Source organism: Artibeus jamaicensis, unplaced genomic scaffold (assembly GCF_021234435.1).
Source record: "Artibeus jamaicensis isolate MK-2021 breed Jamaican fruit bat unplaced genomic scaffold, CSHL_Jam_final contig_240, whole genome shotgun sequence".
Taxonomy (NCBI): domain Eukaryota; kingdom Metazoa; phylum Chordata; class Mammalia; order Chiroptera; family Phyllostomidae; genus Artibeus; species Artibeus jamaicensis.
Window position 1 is genome coordinate 10,035,281 of NW_026521506.1, and position 22,534 is coordinate 10,057,814.

A 22,534-nucleotide genomic window follows, 5' to 3' on the forward strand; every position below is an offset into this window, starting at 1 on the left:
AAACTTACACCATGTTATATTTCAATTATATTTCAATTAAAATAATTTTTAAATATCAACTTAATTTTTAAAAGAATAATGGTCTAATAATAGGTACTTCCTCAGGTTGTTAGAGAAATCAATGAGATAGTGTTTAAGTTCCTTGCACACAGTGACAATAAATGGTGCTTTTGACCTTTTGTAACCTCCATGGTACTGAGCTCAAGACTGGGCATAAAGGCCCTGTTGATATATACCTGTCTACATACTAACTTCTATAGCCTGGAGACAAATTGATATCCAAGGTGCCAGACAGCACTGGGATTCAGACAGCATTGAGCACTGGTACTCAGAGAGACTGGTGATGGAGAAAAAGCCCACCTAAGGGCCTGGGGTGGCCTGGCTCTCCCTAGTTCAGAGCACAGTGATCAACCCTGGACATTAGACTTGTTCTAGGAAACTTCCTTGGACAGCCATGGGCTGCTAGAAGGAAAATAAAAGCCCAATTTAAGAAAAAAGATTTAGAGTCTAGCCAGCTCCTTCCCGATTCAAGGTTAGATATGACTTCTTCCTCCTGGGCAAGAAGGAGAAACAGCTGGGGGCATGAACACATCCCACCTTGTACTATCACCCCTCTCACTTGCTGCCTCTATTTCTCACAATCTTGCCTTAGACTTCTCCAGATGGTTTCTGATCAGCTCCCTAAAAATCCCACAGTGAGGGCTCTCGCCTCCACAAATTCTCCAAAATCCTATAACAGCATGGCCTAACACAGGTCCCAGCCACTGCTTCCAGTTCTCAGTCATTGAGATCAATGCCCAGGTTTTCCACATAAGTGACAGACTGCAGTGGGGCCATTAAACACCAAGGGCATTAAAACGAAAAGCTAAAGGGTTTTAAAGGGAAAAATGGGAACTGATCACTATAGTTTCAGTGACATTCAATACATTCCCCTCTGCCAAGTCAGGAAATTCAAGATGAGGTATAAGGTTTCCCAGATGGGGAAAAGAAGTGGCTCTCCCACCTCCTTCACAATAGAGGCCACCTTAGCTTCTCACACAACTTCAGCCTCATTCTATATTATTCAGCCAACAACACAATCAACTGGGAAGGAACTGCCTCCCCTCTAGACCCAGCCAAGACTCCTCCTCTAGGAAGGCCTTAAATAAACAGAATTCTATAGCACTTCATATGTAGGCTTCACCTTTTCCTATAACTTCACAGTTACCGATATAGCATTTGTATACCATTGCCTCTGGGACCTGCCAGGGATAGCGTCAGAACAAGCCCAGGGCAATGGCCCTCACAAAGGGACAGCTAACTTGACTGTGGGAACCCGACAAGGCAACTTCCTGACTTCCTGTGCTAAAGAAACCCCACCATCAGTTCAACTTAAGTGCAGGAGTCTGGAAAGAGAGTTAAGAGATTTAAGTTTTAACCAAAACCCAAAATCCACTCCCATATCAACTTGACTATTTATAGTAAGCCCTCCATATGCCAAAAAACGAAGAGATCATTAGTCAAATTAATCCAAAATGGCAAAAAATATGTATAAAATCATTCTGGTTCTCAATGCACTTAGAAGAGAGTGGCTGATTTCATTCAAGTGACATTTAGAGTTATTCAAACCCCTTTATCTGTCTATACCTGGGTTATGCTGGAAAGGTCTCTGGACAGGGAGTCAAGTCATCTGGATTCTGGTCTTGGTTCTACCAGTAACTGTCTATGTAATGTATGGTAAATCACAGTACTTAATTCGATAGGAGAGAAAGAGTGAATGCAAGTGGCATGCATTAGATGATCAGTATGCCCCTTTCAGTGATATCCAACAGATCCAGGTTTTATGACAAATAATCATCTTGTCTCTAATTTGAACAAAAATCTACAATGCTTTTAACCATGTTAGAACAGCCAGGTAGACTTGAGACACATGATCATAAACTAAAGGGGGGGTAACGGTGGGGATGGGGGGGTAGGGTGGAGGGGAATGAAGGGGGGAATAGAACAACTGTAACAGCATAATCAATAAAAAAATTAAAAAATAAAAAAAATAAAATGAAAAGAGAGAGAAAAAAAAAAAAAAGAACAGCCAGGTAGCTGAAAATGGATATGGGCAGCAGGCTTCAAGAAAATGAAGGGGCGTGGAATGCTAGGGAGGTAATTCTACTCCAGGTTCCAGAGTTGTAAAATCAATTCTAAATCATGGCCCCCTCATTTCTTCCCTGGCACGTGGTAGAGTGTGAGCTATCAAGCCCTCATTTATTAACCAAGTAGAAAACCCTTTAATACCAGAAGGAAAATAAACACAGGATTTGGACAGCCAAGTCACAGAACACAAATGTCAAGAAACCTAAGGCAGAGGGGAGGTGCAGAAAACATTTAAACTCATTATAAATGGAAGGGATAGAAATTAAGTGATACTGAGATACCAGTTTACAACTATCACATTACAGAATGTTTAAATGAGGTGTGTTTAAATGTTTAAGTGTTTCAATGAGACATGAAGCAAGCTCTATGAGACACTACTTGGCAGTACAAAGTGGGACAGTCTTCCTGTGAAGGAATTTGGCCATAGTTGTCAAAAGCCTTCCAAAGAACATCCCATTTGATTCAGTAACTCCACTTTTAGGAATCTATCCTAAGGAAATAATCACAGGCCCATAGATATAAAAGTTCATCACAACACTATTTACAATAATAAGAAATTGAGTACACAGGGCATGAAGTGGATTTATTAGTCTGGTACATAAAAATTTAAAACCCACTCAGGTAAGAACACTCACATGGAAGTTTTCAAGCATGAAAATTGTTCTTTGAAACTATCATCATTTTTCCTCTTTATAGAAGGCTGTTAATTGCATTTTGGTAGTTCTTACCTCAAGAGAACTTGAATTATTTGGGGGAAAGTGAATGCAAAAGAAAACATCTTTCATATTCAGGTTCAGAACCCAGCAACCTGGAGTACAATTTTCAGTATTTTAACTACCTCAATAATACTGTGAATGTAAGATATTGGGATGGAGATCCCAACTTGAAACAACAACTGGTGCCTATGGTAATTTAATGTATTGTCAAATGCTTTTATTGATTGGTTTAAATGTCACTCTTGTTACAGAATATGCCTTTTTAAAAAGTTTATAATAGTACTTTCCCAGTTTATATTTTTAAAAGCTATAGAACACTGAATTAGTTTTGGAGGGGGGTAAAATAAAACAATTAGTTACTATTGCTGCATTGCTGCATACCCAAGGTGGGGTGGGATGAGGTGTTTGGAGAACCAGAACTATTTTTTAAACATTAGTTCTTTGTATAAATACAACTCACAACTGCTAGCTTTGGGGGAGGCAAGTCGGGGGAGTTAATTCAAGTTTCATTTTATTTCATTTATTGATTAGTCTTTAAAGTAGGTCTTTTTTTTCTGAGATTGTGGGACCATCATTAAATGTGTACTGTGAAGAGATTAATCATATGTATAAAGGGCTTTACCAAAGTCCACTAACTAAACACTACTCAAATACAGACTGAAAACCAAACTGTATCTGTTACAACATTAATTGCAGATGGTGAGTAATGGCACTAAAGTCTACACCAATGCAATTAGATGAGTGCTATGCATTTAATTTTAAAATAAAACTAGTTTTCAGTAAAAATATAATAAATTGAAAACTTCAAAATGTCTGACAAGAGGGGAAGGGTTTTATACACATATTATGGAATCATTAAGAAATATTTTGAAATAATTTCTAGTGATATGAAAAATACTAAGTATAGAAGCCATATTATGAAACTATATTCATAGTTAAGTTCCAATTATGTTTAAAATATATACATGCACCAAAAAAGACAAGAAAGAAATATACCAAAACATTAGCCATGATTATTATACCTTACTAATGTGTTTATGGGTGATTTTTAAAGATTTTATTATTTTCCCAATTTTCAATAATAGGAATGTGTTACTTTTTAAAAGCACATTAAGGATGTGAAGAGAGGAAGAGGTTTGTTTATTTTATAAGTTTTCCAAATATTTAGAAGTAGAAAAGAATATTTGAGATAATCCAGTCCAATGGTTCTCAACTCTATCAGCCCAACCCTTAATGGGTATATGCAATATTTTGTAATGCACCCTTTGACACCCTAAAAGGAAATTCATAGTTAATATAACCTGCATATACATTTAATTTCCAGAAAAGCAATATAATACATTGATGATAATATAAAAAAGAAATAAATGGAAAGTGGTTTATAATAAAATAATATATATTTCAATATGTAAATGCTTGAGCAAGACTATACTTATAGATATAAGAAAGCAGTCAGATGTTTCCACTTATATATGTAGATTCACTGTGAATTCAACTGCTACCAAAAGAAGATTGATACAGGTACTATGTTGTACTGGCAACTTAAAAACCCATGAATGGCATTCCTATTGGTGACATGATATTCAAAAGTCACAACTCTTGGTAAAGTTTTGAACAAAATAAAGTACAATCGGCCCTCAATTTACCCAAAGATTGCATTCCTGGAAATTCGGTGTATAATTAAAACTGCAAAAATATAGTTTGTGTTTATCTGTGTAATAATTAGGCCCAGTTAATTACACTAGTTTTTTCCACTTACAATGATGCCTTATATGCCATTCAAAAGTTTACAGATACATATTTCCAGTTCCCATTCCTCTTTCATGTTTATTCAAAACATGAAATGTACAATTTCTTTTGTTGTGAGATGAGCTTGCATCCTTTAAAATTAATGATATTCACAGTATTAGTGTTTGATACTATTTGTAAAACCTATCACTTAAGAACAAGCAGACCTGGCTGGTGTGGCTCAGTGGATCGAATGCTGGCCTGCGAACCGAAGGGTCGCTGGTTCAATTCCTGGTCAGGGCACCATGCCTGGGCTGTGGACTGGGTCCCTGGTTGGGGGTGTGTGAGAGGCAGCCAATCAGTGTATCTCTAACACATCAATGTTTCTTTCCCTTTCTTTCTCCCTTCCCCTCTCTCTAAAAATAAATAAATAAAATCTTTTAAAAAGAAGAACAAGCAATTCTTAGAATGTAGTCTCAAAACTGACACAAGTGCTTTTTGAATGATTAGAAACATTGCTCTTCTTTAATAGCACCAAGGCATGGGAGCAAATTATCATTTTTAAACACCACTTACTGTGATCCCTTGATGATTTTCTCTCACCTGGCTCCAGCCTCAGGGGTATAAAATCAACTGAGCTGGAAGAAAAGGACTAACAGGGCCAGGCCATGGGGAGAGGAATGGGGGCTTGGCTGCTAGGTTACCCTTTGAGCCAATCCAAATGGTCCCAGAGGGGCACCAGATATAGGATAGGGCCTTCTCTCTGCCCCACTAGGCTGAGGGCCCTCTCAAAGTAAGGGGGTCAAAAGGTAGAGGACAGGGCCAGTCACTCATGCTAGGCACAAGTAAAGAAATGAGGCAGAAGCACAAAGAAGCAGACATCCCTGTATTTCTAAAACCATTCAAGTCTCCTTCGTTAATTGGTTCCCCCCCAAAAGAAAGATTTCTTTATTAGGAAATACCAGAGAGTGAAAAACCCACCACACATACATATTTGTAGGCTCACACATAAGTGCAGAGATTTACATATTAAATTGCATTTTAAGTTAGAAAATAGATTTAAAAACAAAATATTTTTTCTTTCTCCATCAAGGTAAAGCAATTTGGTCAATAGGAAAAGAGATTTAGGGGTAATGGCAGGAAGTTTAGGGCAGGAAGAATGGAATTTAGCTGCTATAGAATTAGAACCCACCACTTGCCACTGGGGGATAAAAGCAAAGGGGGATTGGATGCTGTCTGTTAGGGCGAGGAGGGCCCCAAAGCCAAATGGACATGAAGAAATAGCCATAAATAGCCAAAGCCCACCAACCCCCAGAGGCTTTGAACCTGTGCCAACCATCCATGAATGGGGAAGTAGAGAACTTAAGGAATGCAAAGGAAGGGAAGAGGTGGAGAGAATGTATGCCATTGAAAGGACCAATTCTCCAATCTCCCCTCTGATCAGAACTCAGATGAAGGACAGTCCAGGAGGGCCCACAGTATGAATGGAATAGATCTTCAGGCCAAGGTCTTAAATATAGAAGATTTATACAGGTAAAGAAAGAGGGCACGGAGTATAAAGCAGAAACCTAAAAAACATTATTTCTTACTAGAGATATGAGATTTGCATGTTGACCTTCACCTTAGGAAGAGAAAGCTTCTCTGACTGACCTAAGGGTCAGCAGAAGAGTGTTTGAGGTAAAGTAAGGGAGTAGAGAAATCCATCCTAATCCAGAAGAAGAGATGGGCTAAGAAGTGACAGAAAAGGGATTCATCTCAGTGATGGGTTAACTGGAAAAATCTAATAGCTTCCAAACTCTCCAGGCTCGGCCTTATTTTGAACTAACTAAAATGTAACTACAAGGACAAATTGAGAGAGCCAGAAATAGAATTTCTGGTAAAGTAGAGGCAGAGAAGAGAGGAATCCAAGTCAGAGTCGGTCTGTTTCTGTCTCTGTCTCTATATCTCTTTCAATTGCTAAACTCAAACTCTGCTATAAGGAAAATAGAAAGATGTAGAGAAAAATCTGGAAGCAGCCAAATTTCATTAATTCTGATTAACTGGAAAGAGTAAGAAATGGATTTGTAAGAAGTCTTGATTACAGACCATTTAAAATGAAATATATACAATCACTTATAAAAGATCACTAACAAAGTATTTCCCAGGGGAGGTCCTGATAAGCCTGCTTTAATAACCAAGATGTCTACAATTAACAGCATCCATCTGTATAACACAGTATCTCAATAAACAACTTGTTCTCTTAAGTTAATATATCTCCCAACACTCCCCATCTTGCTAACACTGTATATTGCCTTAAAGCCCTTTCTTTATAGTCCAGTATAAGGTAAAGCTTTGGCCCAGAATGTAGTAGTGATCAGTGGAGAGTTTGGGAGCTATTGGTCCAACCCAAGGGTCCTCCAGAAAAATGAAAGTATAGGTAGTAACTAGCAATCCCTTCAACCCCCACCCAACCCCACCATACCACACAAAGATACACACCCCTATGATGATTCTTGAAATATAAAGGGGAAGGAGGAGGCAGGCAGTTTACATTAGACACAGTTTAATCAACTTCAAATAGGTGAAAAGTTCTGATTTACACTTCTCCCTCCCCATAAGTCATCCAGACAGGACCCTGACTTAGAAAGAGAAAAACACAGGTGCTCTAGGAAATATAGCCACATATAATACATAAATCTTCTTCCCTGAAATAGAGCAGGTCCTGAGCAGAGCTGATGGGGGCAGTTCATAGAACACCCCCAGGGTGAAGTGGCTCTGGGACTCTGCAGGTGGAAGTGCTGGAAGAGTGAAGCTTGGCAGAAGCCCCCAGTGTGGTTATCAAGCCCGAGGTGGGCCAAGGCCTTGGAGTGGGTTACCCAGGAGGGCAACAGTGCTGGGCTTTCCCTCCTCACTCAGCCAAGGCCTAATGGAAGTACTAGTTGCCTTTTTGTTTTCTTTTTTGAGTGGACAGAGGGAGAGGAGAGGAGAGGAGAGCCTCTCTGTGCCTTGGTTTCCCCTTTTGTGCATTCAGGGCCTCTCCAGGCCTTACACAGGGAATCTAGAGGGGAGGGGTAGTGTTTAAATGAGCACTCGGAATCCCTCTGAGGAAAAGAATGGCCAAAGTGCAGACTTTTATTACTGCCATTCTTGCTCTTAATGGGAGCAAGAGTCAGAAGAAAAAAATGAAAAGGGGCTAATGAGAAAGGAGGAGCGATGAGACAGAGAGTGCAAAGGGTGATGCTGTTGGCAACTCATAAATTCTTATTGAAAATGGTACAGGTATTAAAAAGTTTCAGGGTAGTCTACAAGAAATGTAAATTGTTATCCATACTGCAAATACTTACATATATCTAATTGGGGAAGAGTGGGGCTTGGGAGTTAGAGAGTGGACAGGGGAAAAAGAAGAAACTACATGAATAAATACAAGTGGAAGCTACCTGATCCACTTCTAAAAGAATTTGTTGGCAATGGTGGCACTTTGTAGCCAGGAGAATCCTCCAGCCCTACTCACTATCCTCTTCAATTCTGAAGATTTCAAGAATCCAGTTAGGATTCCCTTGCCAGAGTTCTCTGTGATCACCTCCCGACTTATGTCATGCAGCAGCTGAAGAGGACTGAGTCAGCCTCAAGAGCCTTTAACCCCAGAATTGGACCAACCACCCCAAGCAGGAGAGCTAAGATCTGGAGGGAAGAAAGGGGAGTTCAAGGAGATTCCGTGGCTGAGGCTGTGAAAAACCAGTGTCAGGGCCCAAGAGACCCATCTGTCCAGTTACCAAGGTCACTGACATCTTCTGTGACTGCCTTGAGCTCATAATAATAAAAAAAAACTTGCAGCAAGAAAATGCCAGTGTTCCATTGGGTGATAAAGACCAAAGAAAAACACCTTACTTGTTCTCTGTCTCAGGTTTATCTTCTCCCTTTAAATCTCTCACAGCCCTAATTAAACACAAACAAAAGTCTGTTCCATAGACAGGCTACTTCTCAGCTTTAGCCACCTCTTGTGGTGGCTCTGGGGGTTCTGGGGGTGGCATCTCTTCAGGTGTGCTGGTGTCCTCCAGCATCTCATTTGAACTCAGATGTTCTGTTAGGGCCTGAGAAGTAAAAGACATCAAATTCAATATAAAGCTCATCCTCAAAATTCAAATAGAGATAATCAGTAGACACTGAGCCCTTCCTCTGAACCTATCAACCCACACTGATATTATAGGTATGCAACCACCAACACCAAACTCAGAACCAAGACCTGAATATTGATGTCTTCTCAGCAGAGTGCAACTGATGTTTGAGTTCTTAACTGTTGTGGAGAGATGCTTCCATTATTATTCATAATAATAACAATGACCACAAATAATTACACAAGCACTTCTCCTTCACAACAGAATGTTATAATGTACCACACTTGCCTAACAAGACCTGACCCAGTGGCTCTTAATTTTGTTTCTGCCCTAACACTCAGTTCTCTAGAACAGTAATTCTAAATCAAAGAGGGTAGAGTGGCAAATTTTTCAAAACATATATGTTATTTTAAAATGCCCCCAGAGTGACTCTAAAGTATCATCCTTCCCCACATTCAACTGAGAATCACTAATCTAAATTATGATAAGACCAGACTTATCAGAAACATGATATTCAAAATGAATATAATAATGTACAAAAATGGGTTTGCTGTAATTCAAAAAATAAAATTGAAAATTAGGAAAAGCACAGTAGAGAACAATTATCTACCTTACAAAAAGCACTCACTTAATGGCAAATATGAACCTAGAAGGGATTATGCTAACTGAAATAAGTCACACAGAGAAAAACATATATCATATGATTTCACTTACATGTGGAATCTAAAGAACAAAATAAACTAACAAAACAGAAACAGACTCATAGATACAGAGAACAGAACAATGGTTGCCAGAAGGAAGGGGTATTGGGGACTGTATGAAAAAGATGAAGTGATTACTAGGCACAAATTGTTAGTCACAAAAACTCACAGGGATGTAAAGTACAGCACTGGGAATATAGTAGTAATATTTAATAACTATGTACAGTGCTAGGTGGGTATTTGAAATATAGGGAGGATCACTTCATAAAGTATATGATTGTCTAATTACTATGTTGTACACCTGAAACCAATACAAAATAATAATGAATGTAAACTGTAATTGAGAAACAAAATAAAATTTTTCCCAGCTTTTGGTATTCAATAACTATGTTTAAAAAAACACTCACTTAAAAGTAAGATTCTTCTTTCTTTCTTTCTTTCATTTATTTATTTATTGAATGCATTGAGGAGACATTGGTTCACAAAACCATTCAGGTTGCAAGTGTACAACTCAAGAAAACATCATGTACACACTGCATTGTGCACCCATCACCCCAAGCAAAGTCTCTTTCCATTCCTATTTTCCCCCTTTTTGCCCACCTCCACCTACCCACAATCCGTCTTTTCCTCTGGTATCACCACACTGTTGTCTGTGTCACCACATCGTTTTCTGTGTCTATATGTTTATACACACACACACACACACACACACACACACACACACAGTCCAGCCACTGTTGATATAATGAGAATGGTTTGTGCAACACTGATGTACCCTGGCAGCCAAGGAGAGTGGACAGGAATGAGCCTGCATGAACAATGACAACTTCACTGTACTAGTCAGTGGGGGCAATAGATGCCGTTGGGTGAGCATATGTACTATGTGGTCATCATATTCACAATGACTAACTGAGTGCAGCAATGAATCTGCATCAAATTTTGTGTTAAGCTTGAATATTACTCCATAGAAACTATTTGGATGATTCAGAAGACCACAGCTATGGGCAACTGTTGATTGGCAGCTTTATCATGACAACATGCCTGCTCGTGCATCACGTCTCATGCAGAGTGTTTTGGCAAAACATCAAATCTCCCAGGTGATTTAGCCCCACTACAGTCCAGATTTGGTGCCCTGTGACTTCTGGCTTTTCCCAAAACTAAAGTCACCTTTGAAAGGGAAGAGATTTCAGACTGTCAATGAGATTCAGGAAAATATGACAGGGCAGTTGATGGTGATTGGGAGAACTGTGTGAGGTTCCAAGGTGCCTAGTTTGAAGGGGACTGAGGCATCATTGTCCTAATTGTCATATGTATAATGTTTCTTATATCTTCTTCAAATAAATGTCTCTATTTTTCATATTATATGGATGGGTACTTAACAGACTATATATATAAACTATATATAAGATATATATATATATATATATATATATATATATATAGTTTTTGCTTAATCCCTTCACCTTCTTTCACCCAATTCTTCAACCTCTCTGCCTTCTGACAGCTGTCAGTCTGTTCCATGTATCCACATCTCTGTTTCTATTTTGTTCATCAGCTTATTTTGTTCATTAGCTTCCACATATAAGTGAGATCATATGCTACTTGTCTTTCTCTGACTGGCTTATTTTACTTAACTTAATAATCTCCAGGTCCATTCATGTTGTTGTAACAAATAAGAGTTCCTTCTTTTTTATGAGCAAGTAGTATTCCATTATCTAAATGTGCCATTGCTTTTTTATCCACTCAGCTACTAATGGGCACTTGGGTTGTTATCACATATTGGCTATTGAAAATAATGCTGCAATGAACATAAGCATGCATATATTCTTTTGAATGAGTGTTTTGGGTTTCTTAGGATATATTCCCAGAATTGGGATCACTGGGTCAAAAGCCAGTTCCATTTTCAATTTTCTGAGGAAACTCTATACTGTTTTCCACAGTGGCTGCACCAGTCTGCATTCCTTCCAACAATGCAAAAGGGTTCCCTTTTCTCCGCATCCTTGCCAGCACTTGTTGATTTATTGATGGTAGCCATTCTGGCAGGGGTAAAGTGATATCTCATCATGGTTTTAATCTGCATTTCTCTAATAATTAGTCACAGTGAGAATTTTTTTCATATGTCTATGGATCATCTGTATGTCTTCTTCGGAGAAGTGCCTATTCAGGTCGTTTGCCCATTTTATTTTTTTATTTTTATTTTTTGGATAAGATTTGCATTTTTATTTATTTATTTTTTAAAATTTTATTTAGTTATTTTTCAAGTACAGTTTTTTTGTCTATTTCTCCCATCCCAGCCTCCTCCGCCCCCATTTTATTTTTTTAACTATTTTATTTATTTATTTTTAGAGAGAGGGAAAGGGAGGGAGGAAAGAGAGAGAAACATCAACTTATGGTTGCCTCTCACACACACCCTACTGGAGACCTGGCCCATAACCCAGTCATGTGCCTTGACTAGGAACTGAAGTAGTGACTCTTTGGTTCACAGGCCAGCACTCAGTCCACTGAGCCACACCGACAGGGGCTGAATGAATGAAGAATAAAGTTAGAGAACTCACAATTCTTAATTTCAAAACTGACCACAACACTATAATAACAAAGACAGCTTGGTACTGGCATAAGAATAGACATATTGATCAATGGAGTAAGATTAAGAGTCCAGAAACAAACTCACATTTACGGTCAATTGATTTTTGACAAGGGTGTCATGACAATTCATTGGAGAAAGAATAGTCTTTTCAGCAAATGGTGCTGAGACAACTGGATAGCCATATGCAAAGGAAAGAATTTGGATCCCCTTTCTCTCATCATATATAAAAATTAACTCAAAATGGATCAAAGATCTAAATGAAAAAGCTAAAACTATAAAACTTTTAGAAAAAAACAGAGGCATAAATCTTCAAGACCTTGGATTAGGCAACTTGTCTCTTAGATCTGACCCCCAAAGCATAGTAACAACAGTAAAAAAGAGAAATTGGACATCAAAATGTAAATCTTTTTTAAAAGATTTTATTTATCTTTAGAGAAAGACGAAGGTGATGTGGACACTGGCCCACAATGTCCGCAGCGTTATGGATGAAATGAGACAAATTCACACAGACTACCAAGTCCTGTGGAGGAAAAGGGATGGCACGGCCACTCTCTCAAACGGACAGCACTGACCCTTGCCTTGACAAGCTTTTATTGGCTTTCTAGTAGCATACATCAAAAAAGGTTTTCATTCATTATACTTAGGTTTACTTTAGATAATTAGTTTTTACAGATAGCAATAGAAACGATGTTACTGATTACTTCTTGCAGATTAACAAGGAAAAAATGTTGCAAATGCAAGGTAATGATAAGAGTAATTGGTCTGGTTACACTTTAGTCCTTGGGAGAATTAGCACAGACTTCAGGTTACTTTAAAGATATGCAGCAAGCATTTTCTGCCTCAACTCAGGGTGAGGACGTTTTAGCAAGAGCAAGTAATGAAGCAGCCTAGGTATAATGCAGGCCTAATTTCCCATAGGAGAACTGATCCATGGGCTTGGCTCCTGCATGCCACAACATGCCTATTGGGCTTTTCAATAGGGCTGAGCTACAATTGCCATTGCCAGACAGATTGGTTCCCTACAGGAAGGGAAGCAGAAAGAGAGGAAAACATCAATGAGTGGTTGCTTCTCATGCGCCCCTTACTGGGGACCTGGCCCACAACCCAGGCATGTGCCCTACCTGGGAATCGAAAATCAAACCCGCGACTCTTTTCATCATAGTCTGGCACTCAATCTACTGAGCCACACCAGCCAAGGCAAAATTTAAACCTTTTAAAGGGCACCATCCAAAAAGTGAACAGACAACCCACAGAATGGGAGAAAATATTTGCAAGTCATATATCTCATAAAAGACTTGTGTATAAAATATACAGTGTATTCTTACCATTCAATAATATAAAAAAACCCAAGCAACCCAAATGGACAAAGGATCTGAATAGACGCTTCTCCAAAGAAGATATATAAATGACTAATATGCTCATGGTAAGATATTCAACATCATTAGTCATCAGGGAAATGCAAATTAAAACCACTATGATATACTACTTCACACCCACTGAGATGGCTAAATGTCAGAAAATAAGTGATACCAAGGATATGGAAAATTTAACTTTCTTTTTTTTATTTTATTGTTCATATACAGTTGTCTGCATTTTTCCTCTAACACTCCCCTCACCCCAGCCATCTCAACCTCTCTCCCCTGATTCCAGCCCCCTTTGGTTTTGTCCATGTGTCCTTTATAGTTGTTCCTGAAATTAGAACCCTAATACACTACTGATGGGCATGTAAAATGATGCAGTCACTTTGGAAAAACAGTCTAGCAGTGCCTCAAAAGGTTAAACAGAGTCATCATATGGCCCAGTAATTGCACTCCCATGTGTATAGCAAAATGAAATGAAAGTATACATTTCTATGCAAAAACTTGCATGTGAATGGTCACAGCAGCATTATTCATAACAACTGAAAAGTCTGTATATTGGTGAATGGATAGATACAATGTATTCTATTCATATGATGAAATATTATTCAGACAGAGAGGTGGAAGTAGGCAAAGTGGGAATAAATGGAGATAGAAAGAGACTTGACTTAGGGTCGTGAGCTCATGATACAGTATGAAGATGGTGTTTCATTGATTTGTACAGTTGAAACCTGTATGGTTTTATTAACCAATGTCACCCCATTAAATTCAATAAAAAATATTATTCAGCTATATAAAATAATGAAGTACTGCTACATGCTACAACATGGATGAACCTTGAAAATATTATGCTAAATTAAAGAAACCAGTCATAAAGGACCACATGTTATGTGATTCCATTTTTACAAAATTTACAGAAGAGGTTAATTTACAGCAAAAAAAAAAAAAAAAGGAGATTAGTAGTTGCCCAGAGATGGGGCTAAGTGAACTAGGGGGAAAGAGAGAGTAACCGCTATTGGATACAGGGTTTTTTGAGGGGCTAATGAAATGTTTCTAAAATTAATTGTTGACATAACTGTATAACTATAAATATACTACAAACCAGTGAATCATACAGTTTAAATAGGGAATTTATGGTACATGAATTATATTTCAATAAAACTATTATTTAAATAGAGTTCAAATAATAAACTTTTACGAACATACTTTATTAAGTACATCTTGAGCAGGACAGCTGGGAGAGTTCCCACAACATTCTCATATTCCAGTAAGGAAGCCCACTTCTACCAGGGTATCTATACCACTAACTCCAGCCCGCTCCCCAACCCCTATCTTTTCTCTTATAGCATTTTATGCTTCCCTCATTAAGGCACTTTTCACAACATGGAGCAACAGCCTGTTCTGGCTCTCCTGTCCCTACTAAACAATGAGTTCCTTGAGAGCAGGGACATGGTTTGCCTTATGCACTGGCATATCCCACATCTAGCACAGTGACTGGCACAGAATGTCAAAGAAATAACTAAGTTCTAATCTACCTCAAGGGCACAAAGATGTGAGGCAATGTCAGAGTAGAAGCAGAGACAGGGAAGCTGGAGCGATTGAACACGAAACTGCCTAATTATATCTCTTCTAAGGTGTAAATTTAGCCTGTACCCTCCATCACCAGCTTAATCTTAAATTCTTCAAGTCAGGAACACTTACTGGGCTCTGTGGCAAGAGGCTGCTACTGGTCTCTTGAGTACTAGGAGGTCGACTTCCACTTTCCTCCAGTGGCAAAATACCCCTTCGATCCAGTACACTGAAGGAGATAGGACAGTTAATGAAACATTTCACATTCATCCCTCCAGCCACCAACCCACAGAACATTGCTGTGGTACTGGAAAACATAAACCTGCCCTTTGTCAATCTAGCCTGATCCTAGCACTTGGAAGATAGGAGTATCTTCCACAAATCAGGGAACATAAACAGGGGGTAGGGAAGGCAAATGAAATAAAAATGAAAGGTCATCCCTTCAAAACAACCAGCCTGTGGTCTATGCATGGTCCATGTAGATATAGCGTGAAGGGACAATCCCTGGGAAGACTGATTTGACACCAGGAGGTCATATTCAGAATAAGGCATCAAACCAGGTAAAAGGATTGGGTTGAGCTGCTTGTCCCAAGAGTGCCAGGACCTTCTAGTCCCCTGAGTACCTGGGAGGCAAGGGGCCACACAGCACTTCACAGCAGTTCTTCACAATGTTGCCATGGCTGTAAGGATTCTGGACACGATTCTTCCCTGTCCATGAGCCTTTGATCTGCAAGATAAAAGCCAAGGTTTACATTAAAAATTGTTGAAGAAATACATGCAGCATGGGAAGATGAAACAGTTCTAGAGATAGATGATGGTGATGGTTGCACAACATCATGAATGCACTTAATGCCCCTGAATTATAGACTTAAAAGTGGTTAAGATGGTACATTTTATATAATGAGTATCTTGCCACAATCTAAAAAAAAATACAATGTAGAGCCATGAGAAAATGTCCATAATAGAATGAAAAAAGCAGATAATTCATTTTCATTTAAAAATATGAAATATATTGATGAATAAAATAGGAAGAAAGTCATGGATACATGGAACAGACAGGCAACTGTCAGAGGGGAGAGGGGAGGGGAAAGGGGATGAAAGAAGGTGAAAAGATTGACCAAAGAACATATATGCATGACCCAGGGACACACACAATAGTGTGATGGTGGCTAAAGGGGGTGGGGCAAGGGCTGGGTGGAGCTGAGCAAGGGAAATGGGGAATGGGGATATCTGTAATAGTGTAAACAATAAAAATAAAGTAAAAATAATTAAAATATAAAAGATATATATATATCCACATAAACAAACATGGGAATAAGTCTAGAAGACTATAAATCATACCATTAACAATGGTGATGTATAGGAGGTAAAGTTACAGGGACTTATTTGCTATTTTTTACTTATCTGTATTTTCTGATTTTCTTCAGTGAACATGGATTAATTGGTAACTTTTAAAAAACAAGGATTAATTCAGTGTACCTGTTCTTGTCAATTTCAAATCCAGGGACATAAACTAGCCTTTAAAGATCTATTAATAGCTGAAGACTTTGTACCCCCTCCTCCCAACCATTCAACCTCTTCTTCATAATGCTCTACATGCACTCAGCTCCAAACAAAGCAGTCTACTTTCTCATCCACACACCAGATTTAACAATCTCCCACACCAGGTTTCTGCCTGCCTTGACCTCCTAGTCTTCAGAGACTCAGTTCTCTAGCAGGCAACAAGAGAATAGGTTTTGGGGGAAAGAAGAATATGTGATGAGGAGATGGGAAAGTTGACTCACGTCTTCATTGGTTGTCTGGTTGAGAGCCACAAGGAAAGTGTGAAATCCAGTCAGTCCCACGACGGACCAGAGTGTGAAGAAGCAAATGAGTACTTCTAGAACAGTGAGGTGATGTTAAGGAATGTTGAAGAAGCCACACAAGCAGACTCAATGCTTCAGCCCTTCTCATGGCATCTATCATACCATCTTTTCCTCTCAAAACATATATTACAAATGGCCAAGTATCCATATATAACAGATGAATTTTTAAAAATATTTTATTTATTTAATTTTTAGAGAGAAGGGAAGGGAGGGAGAGAAGGAGAGACATCAATGTGTGGTTGCCTCTCACATGTCCCCTACTGGGGACCTGGTCCACAACCCAGGCATGTGCCCTGACCAGGAATTGGACCAGCAATCCTTTGGTTCCCAGGCCGGTACTCAATCCACTAAGTCACACCAGCCAGGGCCTATAACAAGTGAGTTCTACACCCACTGAATACATCCCTTATGACAGGTAAAGGACTTCTGTCTATTCACTATGAGTAACTCTCTAACATCTCTAGTGTATTTAAGTGTTTCTTTGTTTTTTCATCATTAGCTTTTTCAAGGGGATGTTTAGGAGAGGGCCAAAGCTAAATGATGGCTGTCACTGTCAATGGTAAATGCATCAAAAAATAAACTTTATAAATGAAAACTTGGTGGGAAAAACAGGATGTGATTCATAGAAATCTCATCTGAATCTCCTTTTCAGAAATGCAACTGCTGTACAAAATAAGCCTTAGCTGTAACATGAAGGTAGACTTCCAGCAAGTTACATAAGAGGTATATTGAGGCAAAGACAGCACCCTAGATGAGGCAAGGCTGAGCATGGGATCGGAAGGAATTGGAAGGGAGGCAGTAGAGAATCTGGTAATAAAAGGTCTGCCCTTTAAGTCCTGGCCATCTTCCATTCTGGTTGTTACCACTAAGGCTACATTTTTTTAAATTTTAGGCTTTGCCACTCTCTGACATTTGAAAAATGAGATGATGGGAGAACTGCAGAGAGAAAGCATGCTGGAAAATAGGTTAAGAGGGATTTACAGGGACATACTGCCAGGGGAGGATATGTTCCAGGAGTTTCTTTCAACGTCTCCAGAAAGCCAATTTTCAAAGATTCTATGAAATTGGGAGGAGGAGTAGAGAAAAAAATTAGTGACTTTAGTTTTTTAAAAATGCACACTTATCCTAGTCTTTACTCACTTCCTTTCTTCCCTATCCCTTGTTACAAGCTAACAAGAGATAAGCCCTCATTCAGACAAAGGACTCACATTCCCAAGCAGGTTGTCTCTTGACTAAAGGAAGGGTTCACATCTCCAATGCAGGACTTGGCACTGGTCTAGACATTTGGGCAGGAACCAAGCATCTGGCTCCCCTCCCTTTTCCTTAGCTTGCAACCATGGGCATGGAGGGAGATATACATTCATACATGAAATAAATCAGAAATATCCAAGAAAAATCCTCTCTCCTCACTGATCCGTGTCCTCTCTTGTTCAAAAGTCAGCTGAGACCTCATCTCTTCCCAGGAAGCTGTATTGATCAAGACCACTTCTTTTATTCCACACCCTATCTGCCCTTATTTGTTATCTGCTTATTTTTGTGTGTTTACGTATGTGTGTGCACATGCACACACATGGGTGTGCATTTTCTGTCTCCCAAAGTAAACCATAAACTACTAAAAGGCATTTCTCTGGTATAAACTTCTACCACCTAGCACAGGGCAGGTTTTACAAGGCAGAAGAAGAGAGGATGCTGACAGCTGAAATACACCCCTAACCTTTGGGATCACCTCAAAAATGTTCAGTATTCTTGGTGTAGACCAGTTATTATGGTCCCGTTCCCCAGCAGAGATCCAGTAAGAAGGCCAAGATTACTCAGTAAATAATGACTGATGTGAACAGACGGTAGTGCTCATTTCTAGCTGGCCCGAAGGCACCTTTGCAATGGTAAACCCAACCACTCCCCTATGCTGTCTTCAAGTTTTCTCCCATGCCACCCGCCACTCCAACAACAGCCACTACCCTGCATACTCACTGAGAGCCACATAGACGATGTTGAAGGCGAAGACATAGATGGTGAGAAGGGAGAGAGAAAGGATGAAGAGGTAGAAGTAGCGGTAGTTCCTCTTTCCGACACAATTCCCCACCCAGGGGCAGTGATGGTCGAAGCGCTCTGTGGGGGGAAAGAGAGAATCTAGTGCCAATGCCTCCAAAACACAATATAATCCCACCATTCACATTTGAATAACTAATTCAAAGACCCCAGGATCACTGCCTACTTTAATTGTAAACCCCCCCACACACACACACACAACTTGGCTTCTATTTTTCACAATGTTTTCATAGCCATCTCATTTGATCCCTACAATCACCCTGGAAGTTGAGCAAAAGGAGATGTTATTTTTCCACATTTTACCAATGAGAAAACTAAGGAACTGAGGGGTTAAATGATCTGTCTCACTACCAGTTAACAGCAGAGACTTTTTTCCCCAAAGAAAAACCTTAGTAGGTGGGCCTACTAAGTTCGGGAAGAATAACTAGGTGAAAATAGCCAAGGAAATTTGGAAAAATTAATAGTGTGGTTTTTCTTTTCTAGTATTAAAAAAAACTATAAAACTACAATACTTGAAATCATGTGGCATAGCTTAATGGAATAGAAAGTGTCCAGAAACAGACTCTAGAATATATAAGAATTTCCTGTCTAATAAAGGCAACATTACAAATTCAGTGGTAGAAGGAAGTGTTTTTCTATAAACTACTCAGGCAATTGGCTATTTGGTGAAAAATATGGTTAGATTTTTTTCCCCTCACACTAGAGTGGTACCTCAATACTCATCATTAATTCATCCCAGAGCTCTTGACGAGTATGGAAACCGAGGCAAACCTAACAATAAAACATTTTTTTCTTGCAGGGTGGCATCATGAGTCGTACAAATTCTAGCACGTATGATGAGTCCCGAACAAGTGCCGAGTGCTGAAACATTTTTTTCTCATCAAAATGTGACAGGTGCAGGGTTTGATGAGCTCTGAAGCCAATGAGTGCTGAGATATGACTGCGCTTATAAAAATTAATTCCAGATGAATTAAAGAGTTAAATGTAAGAAAACAAAGTAAAGCCATAAAATAACCATAAAGAATAGATGAACATTTATCCCATGTATGGAGTACTTTCTGGACATAAAAGTAATGGGGAAAAAAACAAAGATGACAAAGAAAATTAAATTTAACTCCATAAACTTAAAAAAATATTTTACATGTCAAAAATACTATAAAAAATTAAAGAGAAAAAAACAGGAATGTATGTAAATTTCATATCTTACTATATGAAAAGTTCTTACAAATCAATAATAAAGTACAAATATTCCTTCAAAGATAGTCATAGGGCAAAAATAGATCGTTAATAAATGCTATATAAGTATATATTTAGCCATGCCGGGTAGCTCAGTTGGTTAGAACGTTGTCCCAATATGCCAAGATTGTGGGTTCAATCCCCAGTCAGGGCACATACAAGAATCAACCAATGAATACATAACTAAATGGAATAAAAAATCTCTCTCCCTCTTTCTCTCTTTCTCCCTTCCCCCTCTCCTTTACTCTAAAATCAATCATTAAAAAGTTTAAATAAAGAAATATGCTTTAATGTTTTCAGATTCAATAATAACTCAGTGTAAAAATAAGAACATAAAAGTAATATCCAGCACTAGGTAGAAAAAGGTACAACAGACACTCTAATACACTGTTGGTGGGAGTATAATTTGAGAGAATCTTTCTAGAAAGCAGTTTAGCAGAAATCAAGACTCTTAACAATGCTCACCCCCCTTCAGCACAATAAGTGAATTTTCAGTAATTTCTCATAAGGAAATAGAGATATGTACAGAAATTCAAGTTCAATTTTTTTTAAGTTCAAGATTTTTAATTAAAATTTTATTGTGGCAAAATATACATAATATACAATTTGCCATTTTAATCACTTTTTAAAGATTTTATTTATTTTTAGAGAGAGGGGAAGGGAGGAAGAAAGAGAGGGTGAGAAACATCAATGTGTGGTTGCCTCTCACGTGTCCCCTACTGGGGACCTGGCCCACAACCCAGGCATGTGCCCTGACTGGGAATCGAACCAGAGACCTTTTGGTTCACAGGCTGGCACTCAATCTACAGAGCCACACCAGCTAGGGTTGGTTTTTTAAAAAAATTATTTTAAGTGTACAATTAAGTGGCATTAACTATATTCACAATGTGCAACCATTACCACTAACTACTTCCAAAAATTTTTATCACCCCCCAAAGAGAAACTCTGTACCCATTAAACAGTAATTCTCCATTTTCCCCTGCCCCCAGGCCCTAGTAACTTCTAATCTTCTTTCTATCTTTATGAATTTTCCTACTTTTAGGTATTTCATATAAGTGGAATCATATAATATGTGCCCTTTTGTATGTGGCTTTTTTCACTTAGCATTATGTTTCACTCGAGGTTTATTCATGTTGTAGCACGTATCAGCACTTCATCCCTCCTTATGGCTGAATAATATTCCATTGTATAGATATATCACATTTCATTTATCCATTCATCTGTTGATGGACACTTGGGTTGTTTCTATCTTTTGGCTATTGTGAGCAATGCTGCTGCGAATACTGACATACAAAAATGTTTGAGTCTCTGTTTTCATTTTCTTTGGTATTGTTATGGACAGAATTTTGCACACTGTCCACCCCCCCATTTCATACACTGAAGCCCTAACTTCCAATGTGACTGTAGTTGGAGATAGGGCTTCTAAGGATGTACCTAAGATTAAATGAGAACATAAGGGTGGGGCCATAATCCTATTAGAGTAGTATCCTTAAAAGAAAAGGACAAGCTACCAGAAGTGCACAAGCACAGAAAAAAAGGACTTTTGAGGACACAGCAAGAAGGTGGCTGCCTCCTATAAGCCTAAGAGGGAGACCTCACCAGAAATCAATCCTGCCGATACCTTGCTCTTGGACTTTTAAACTCCAGAACTGTGAGAAAATTAATTTCTGTTATTTAAGCCACCTAGTCAGTGAATTTTTTTTATGGCACCACAAATAGGCTAATATAGGTATATACCCAAGAGTGGAATTGTAGGGTCATATGATAATTCTATACTTAACTTTTTGAAGAACTGTGAAACTTTTCCACAGTGGCTGAACTTATTCACATTGCCAACAGAAATGTATGAAGGCTATAATTTATTACATCTGTAAATTAAATACTTTTGAGACTTCCACCAAGATGAAGGTGTAGGTAGAGATACACTTTGTCTTCTCACACAACCAAATGAAGGAAAATGACAAATTTAAAAACAAAAAATAACCAGAACTGACAGAAAATAGAACTGTATGGAAGTCTGACAACCAAGGAGTTAAAGAAGAAACATTCATTCAGACAGGTAGGAGGGGCAGAGACAGGCAGCTGAGGCAGAGAGAACAGCATGTCAAGGCAGCAGCTTGAGGACCAGTCAGGCAAGGCAGTGGCTGGTAGACCTGGTAGTCTCACATTTGCATGTGGATAGCCAGGAAGAACAACTGGGGAATGAGACAGACCAGGCAACCTAGGGTTCTGGCTCAGGGAAATAAGGCTCTGGTGGTAAAAACCGAGGGGCTTGCAGCAGCAGAAGAAACTCCCAACCTCACAGGAGAGTTCATTAAAGAGACCCACAGGGTCCTAAAATGTACACAAACCCACCCATCAGGAATCAGCACCAGAAGGGCCCAATTTGTGAGTGGGAAGCAGGGGAAGTAACTGAAAGGCAGTGGTGAGCTGAATAAGTGGCATTGTTCCCTCTCAGAGCACTCCCACATTGACAGCACCATAAAGCTGTGATGTGGGTCACC

At 38.9% G+C, this 22,534-nt stretch overlaps 1 protein-coding gene across 3 annotated transcripts in view; it reads right to left on the bottom strand.

Moving 5' to 3' along the window:
• Window positions 1-7,656: 7,656 nt before the first annotated feature.
• The window catches only part of ZDHHC9 (zinc finger DHHC-type palmitoyltransferase 9), a 35,947-nt gene continuing 21,069 nt past the window's right edge, over window positions 7,657-22,534 (bottom strand). Inside the window, exons 4-9 of one of the 3 annotated variants that reach the window (XM_037147122.2) lie at window positions 18,717-18,854; window positions 17,753-17,801; window positions 16,665-16,767; window positions 15,504-15,607; window positions 15,013-15,109; window positions 7,657-8,641 (exon numbers count right to left, since the gene is read on the bottom strand). In XM_037147122.2, coding sequence (XP_037003017.1) covers window positions 8,525-8,641; window positions 15,013-15,109; window positions 15,504-15,607; window positions 16,665-16,767; window positions 17,753-17,801; window positions 18,717-18,854 — 608 coding nt within the window. In that variant the 3' untranslated portion in view covers window positions 7,657-8,524. Of the gene's footprint in view, window positions 8,642-15,012; window positions 15,110-15,503; window positions 15,608-16,664; window positions 16,768-17,736; window positions 17,802-18,716; window positions 18,855-22,534 lie in introns of all 3 variants that reach the window. The other 2 variants (XM_053662329.1, XM_037147123.2) reach the window with 2 other exon arrangements.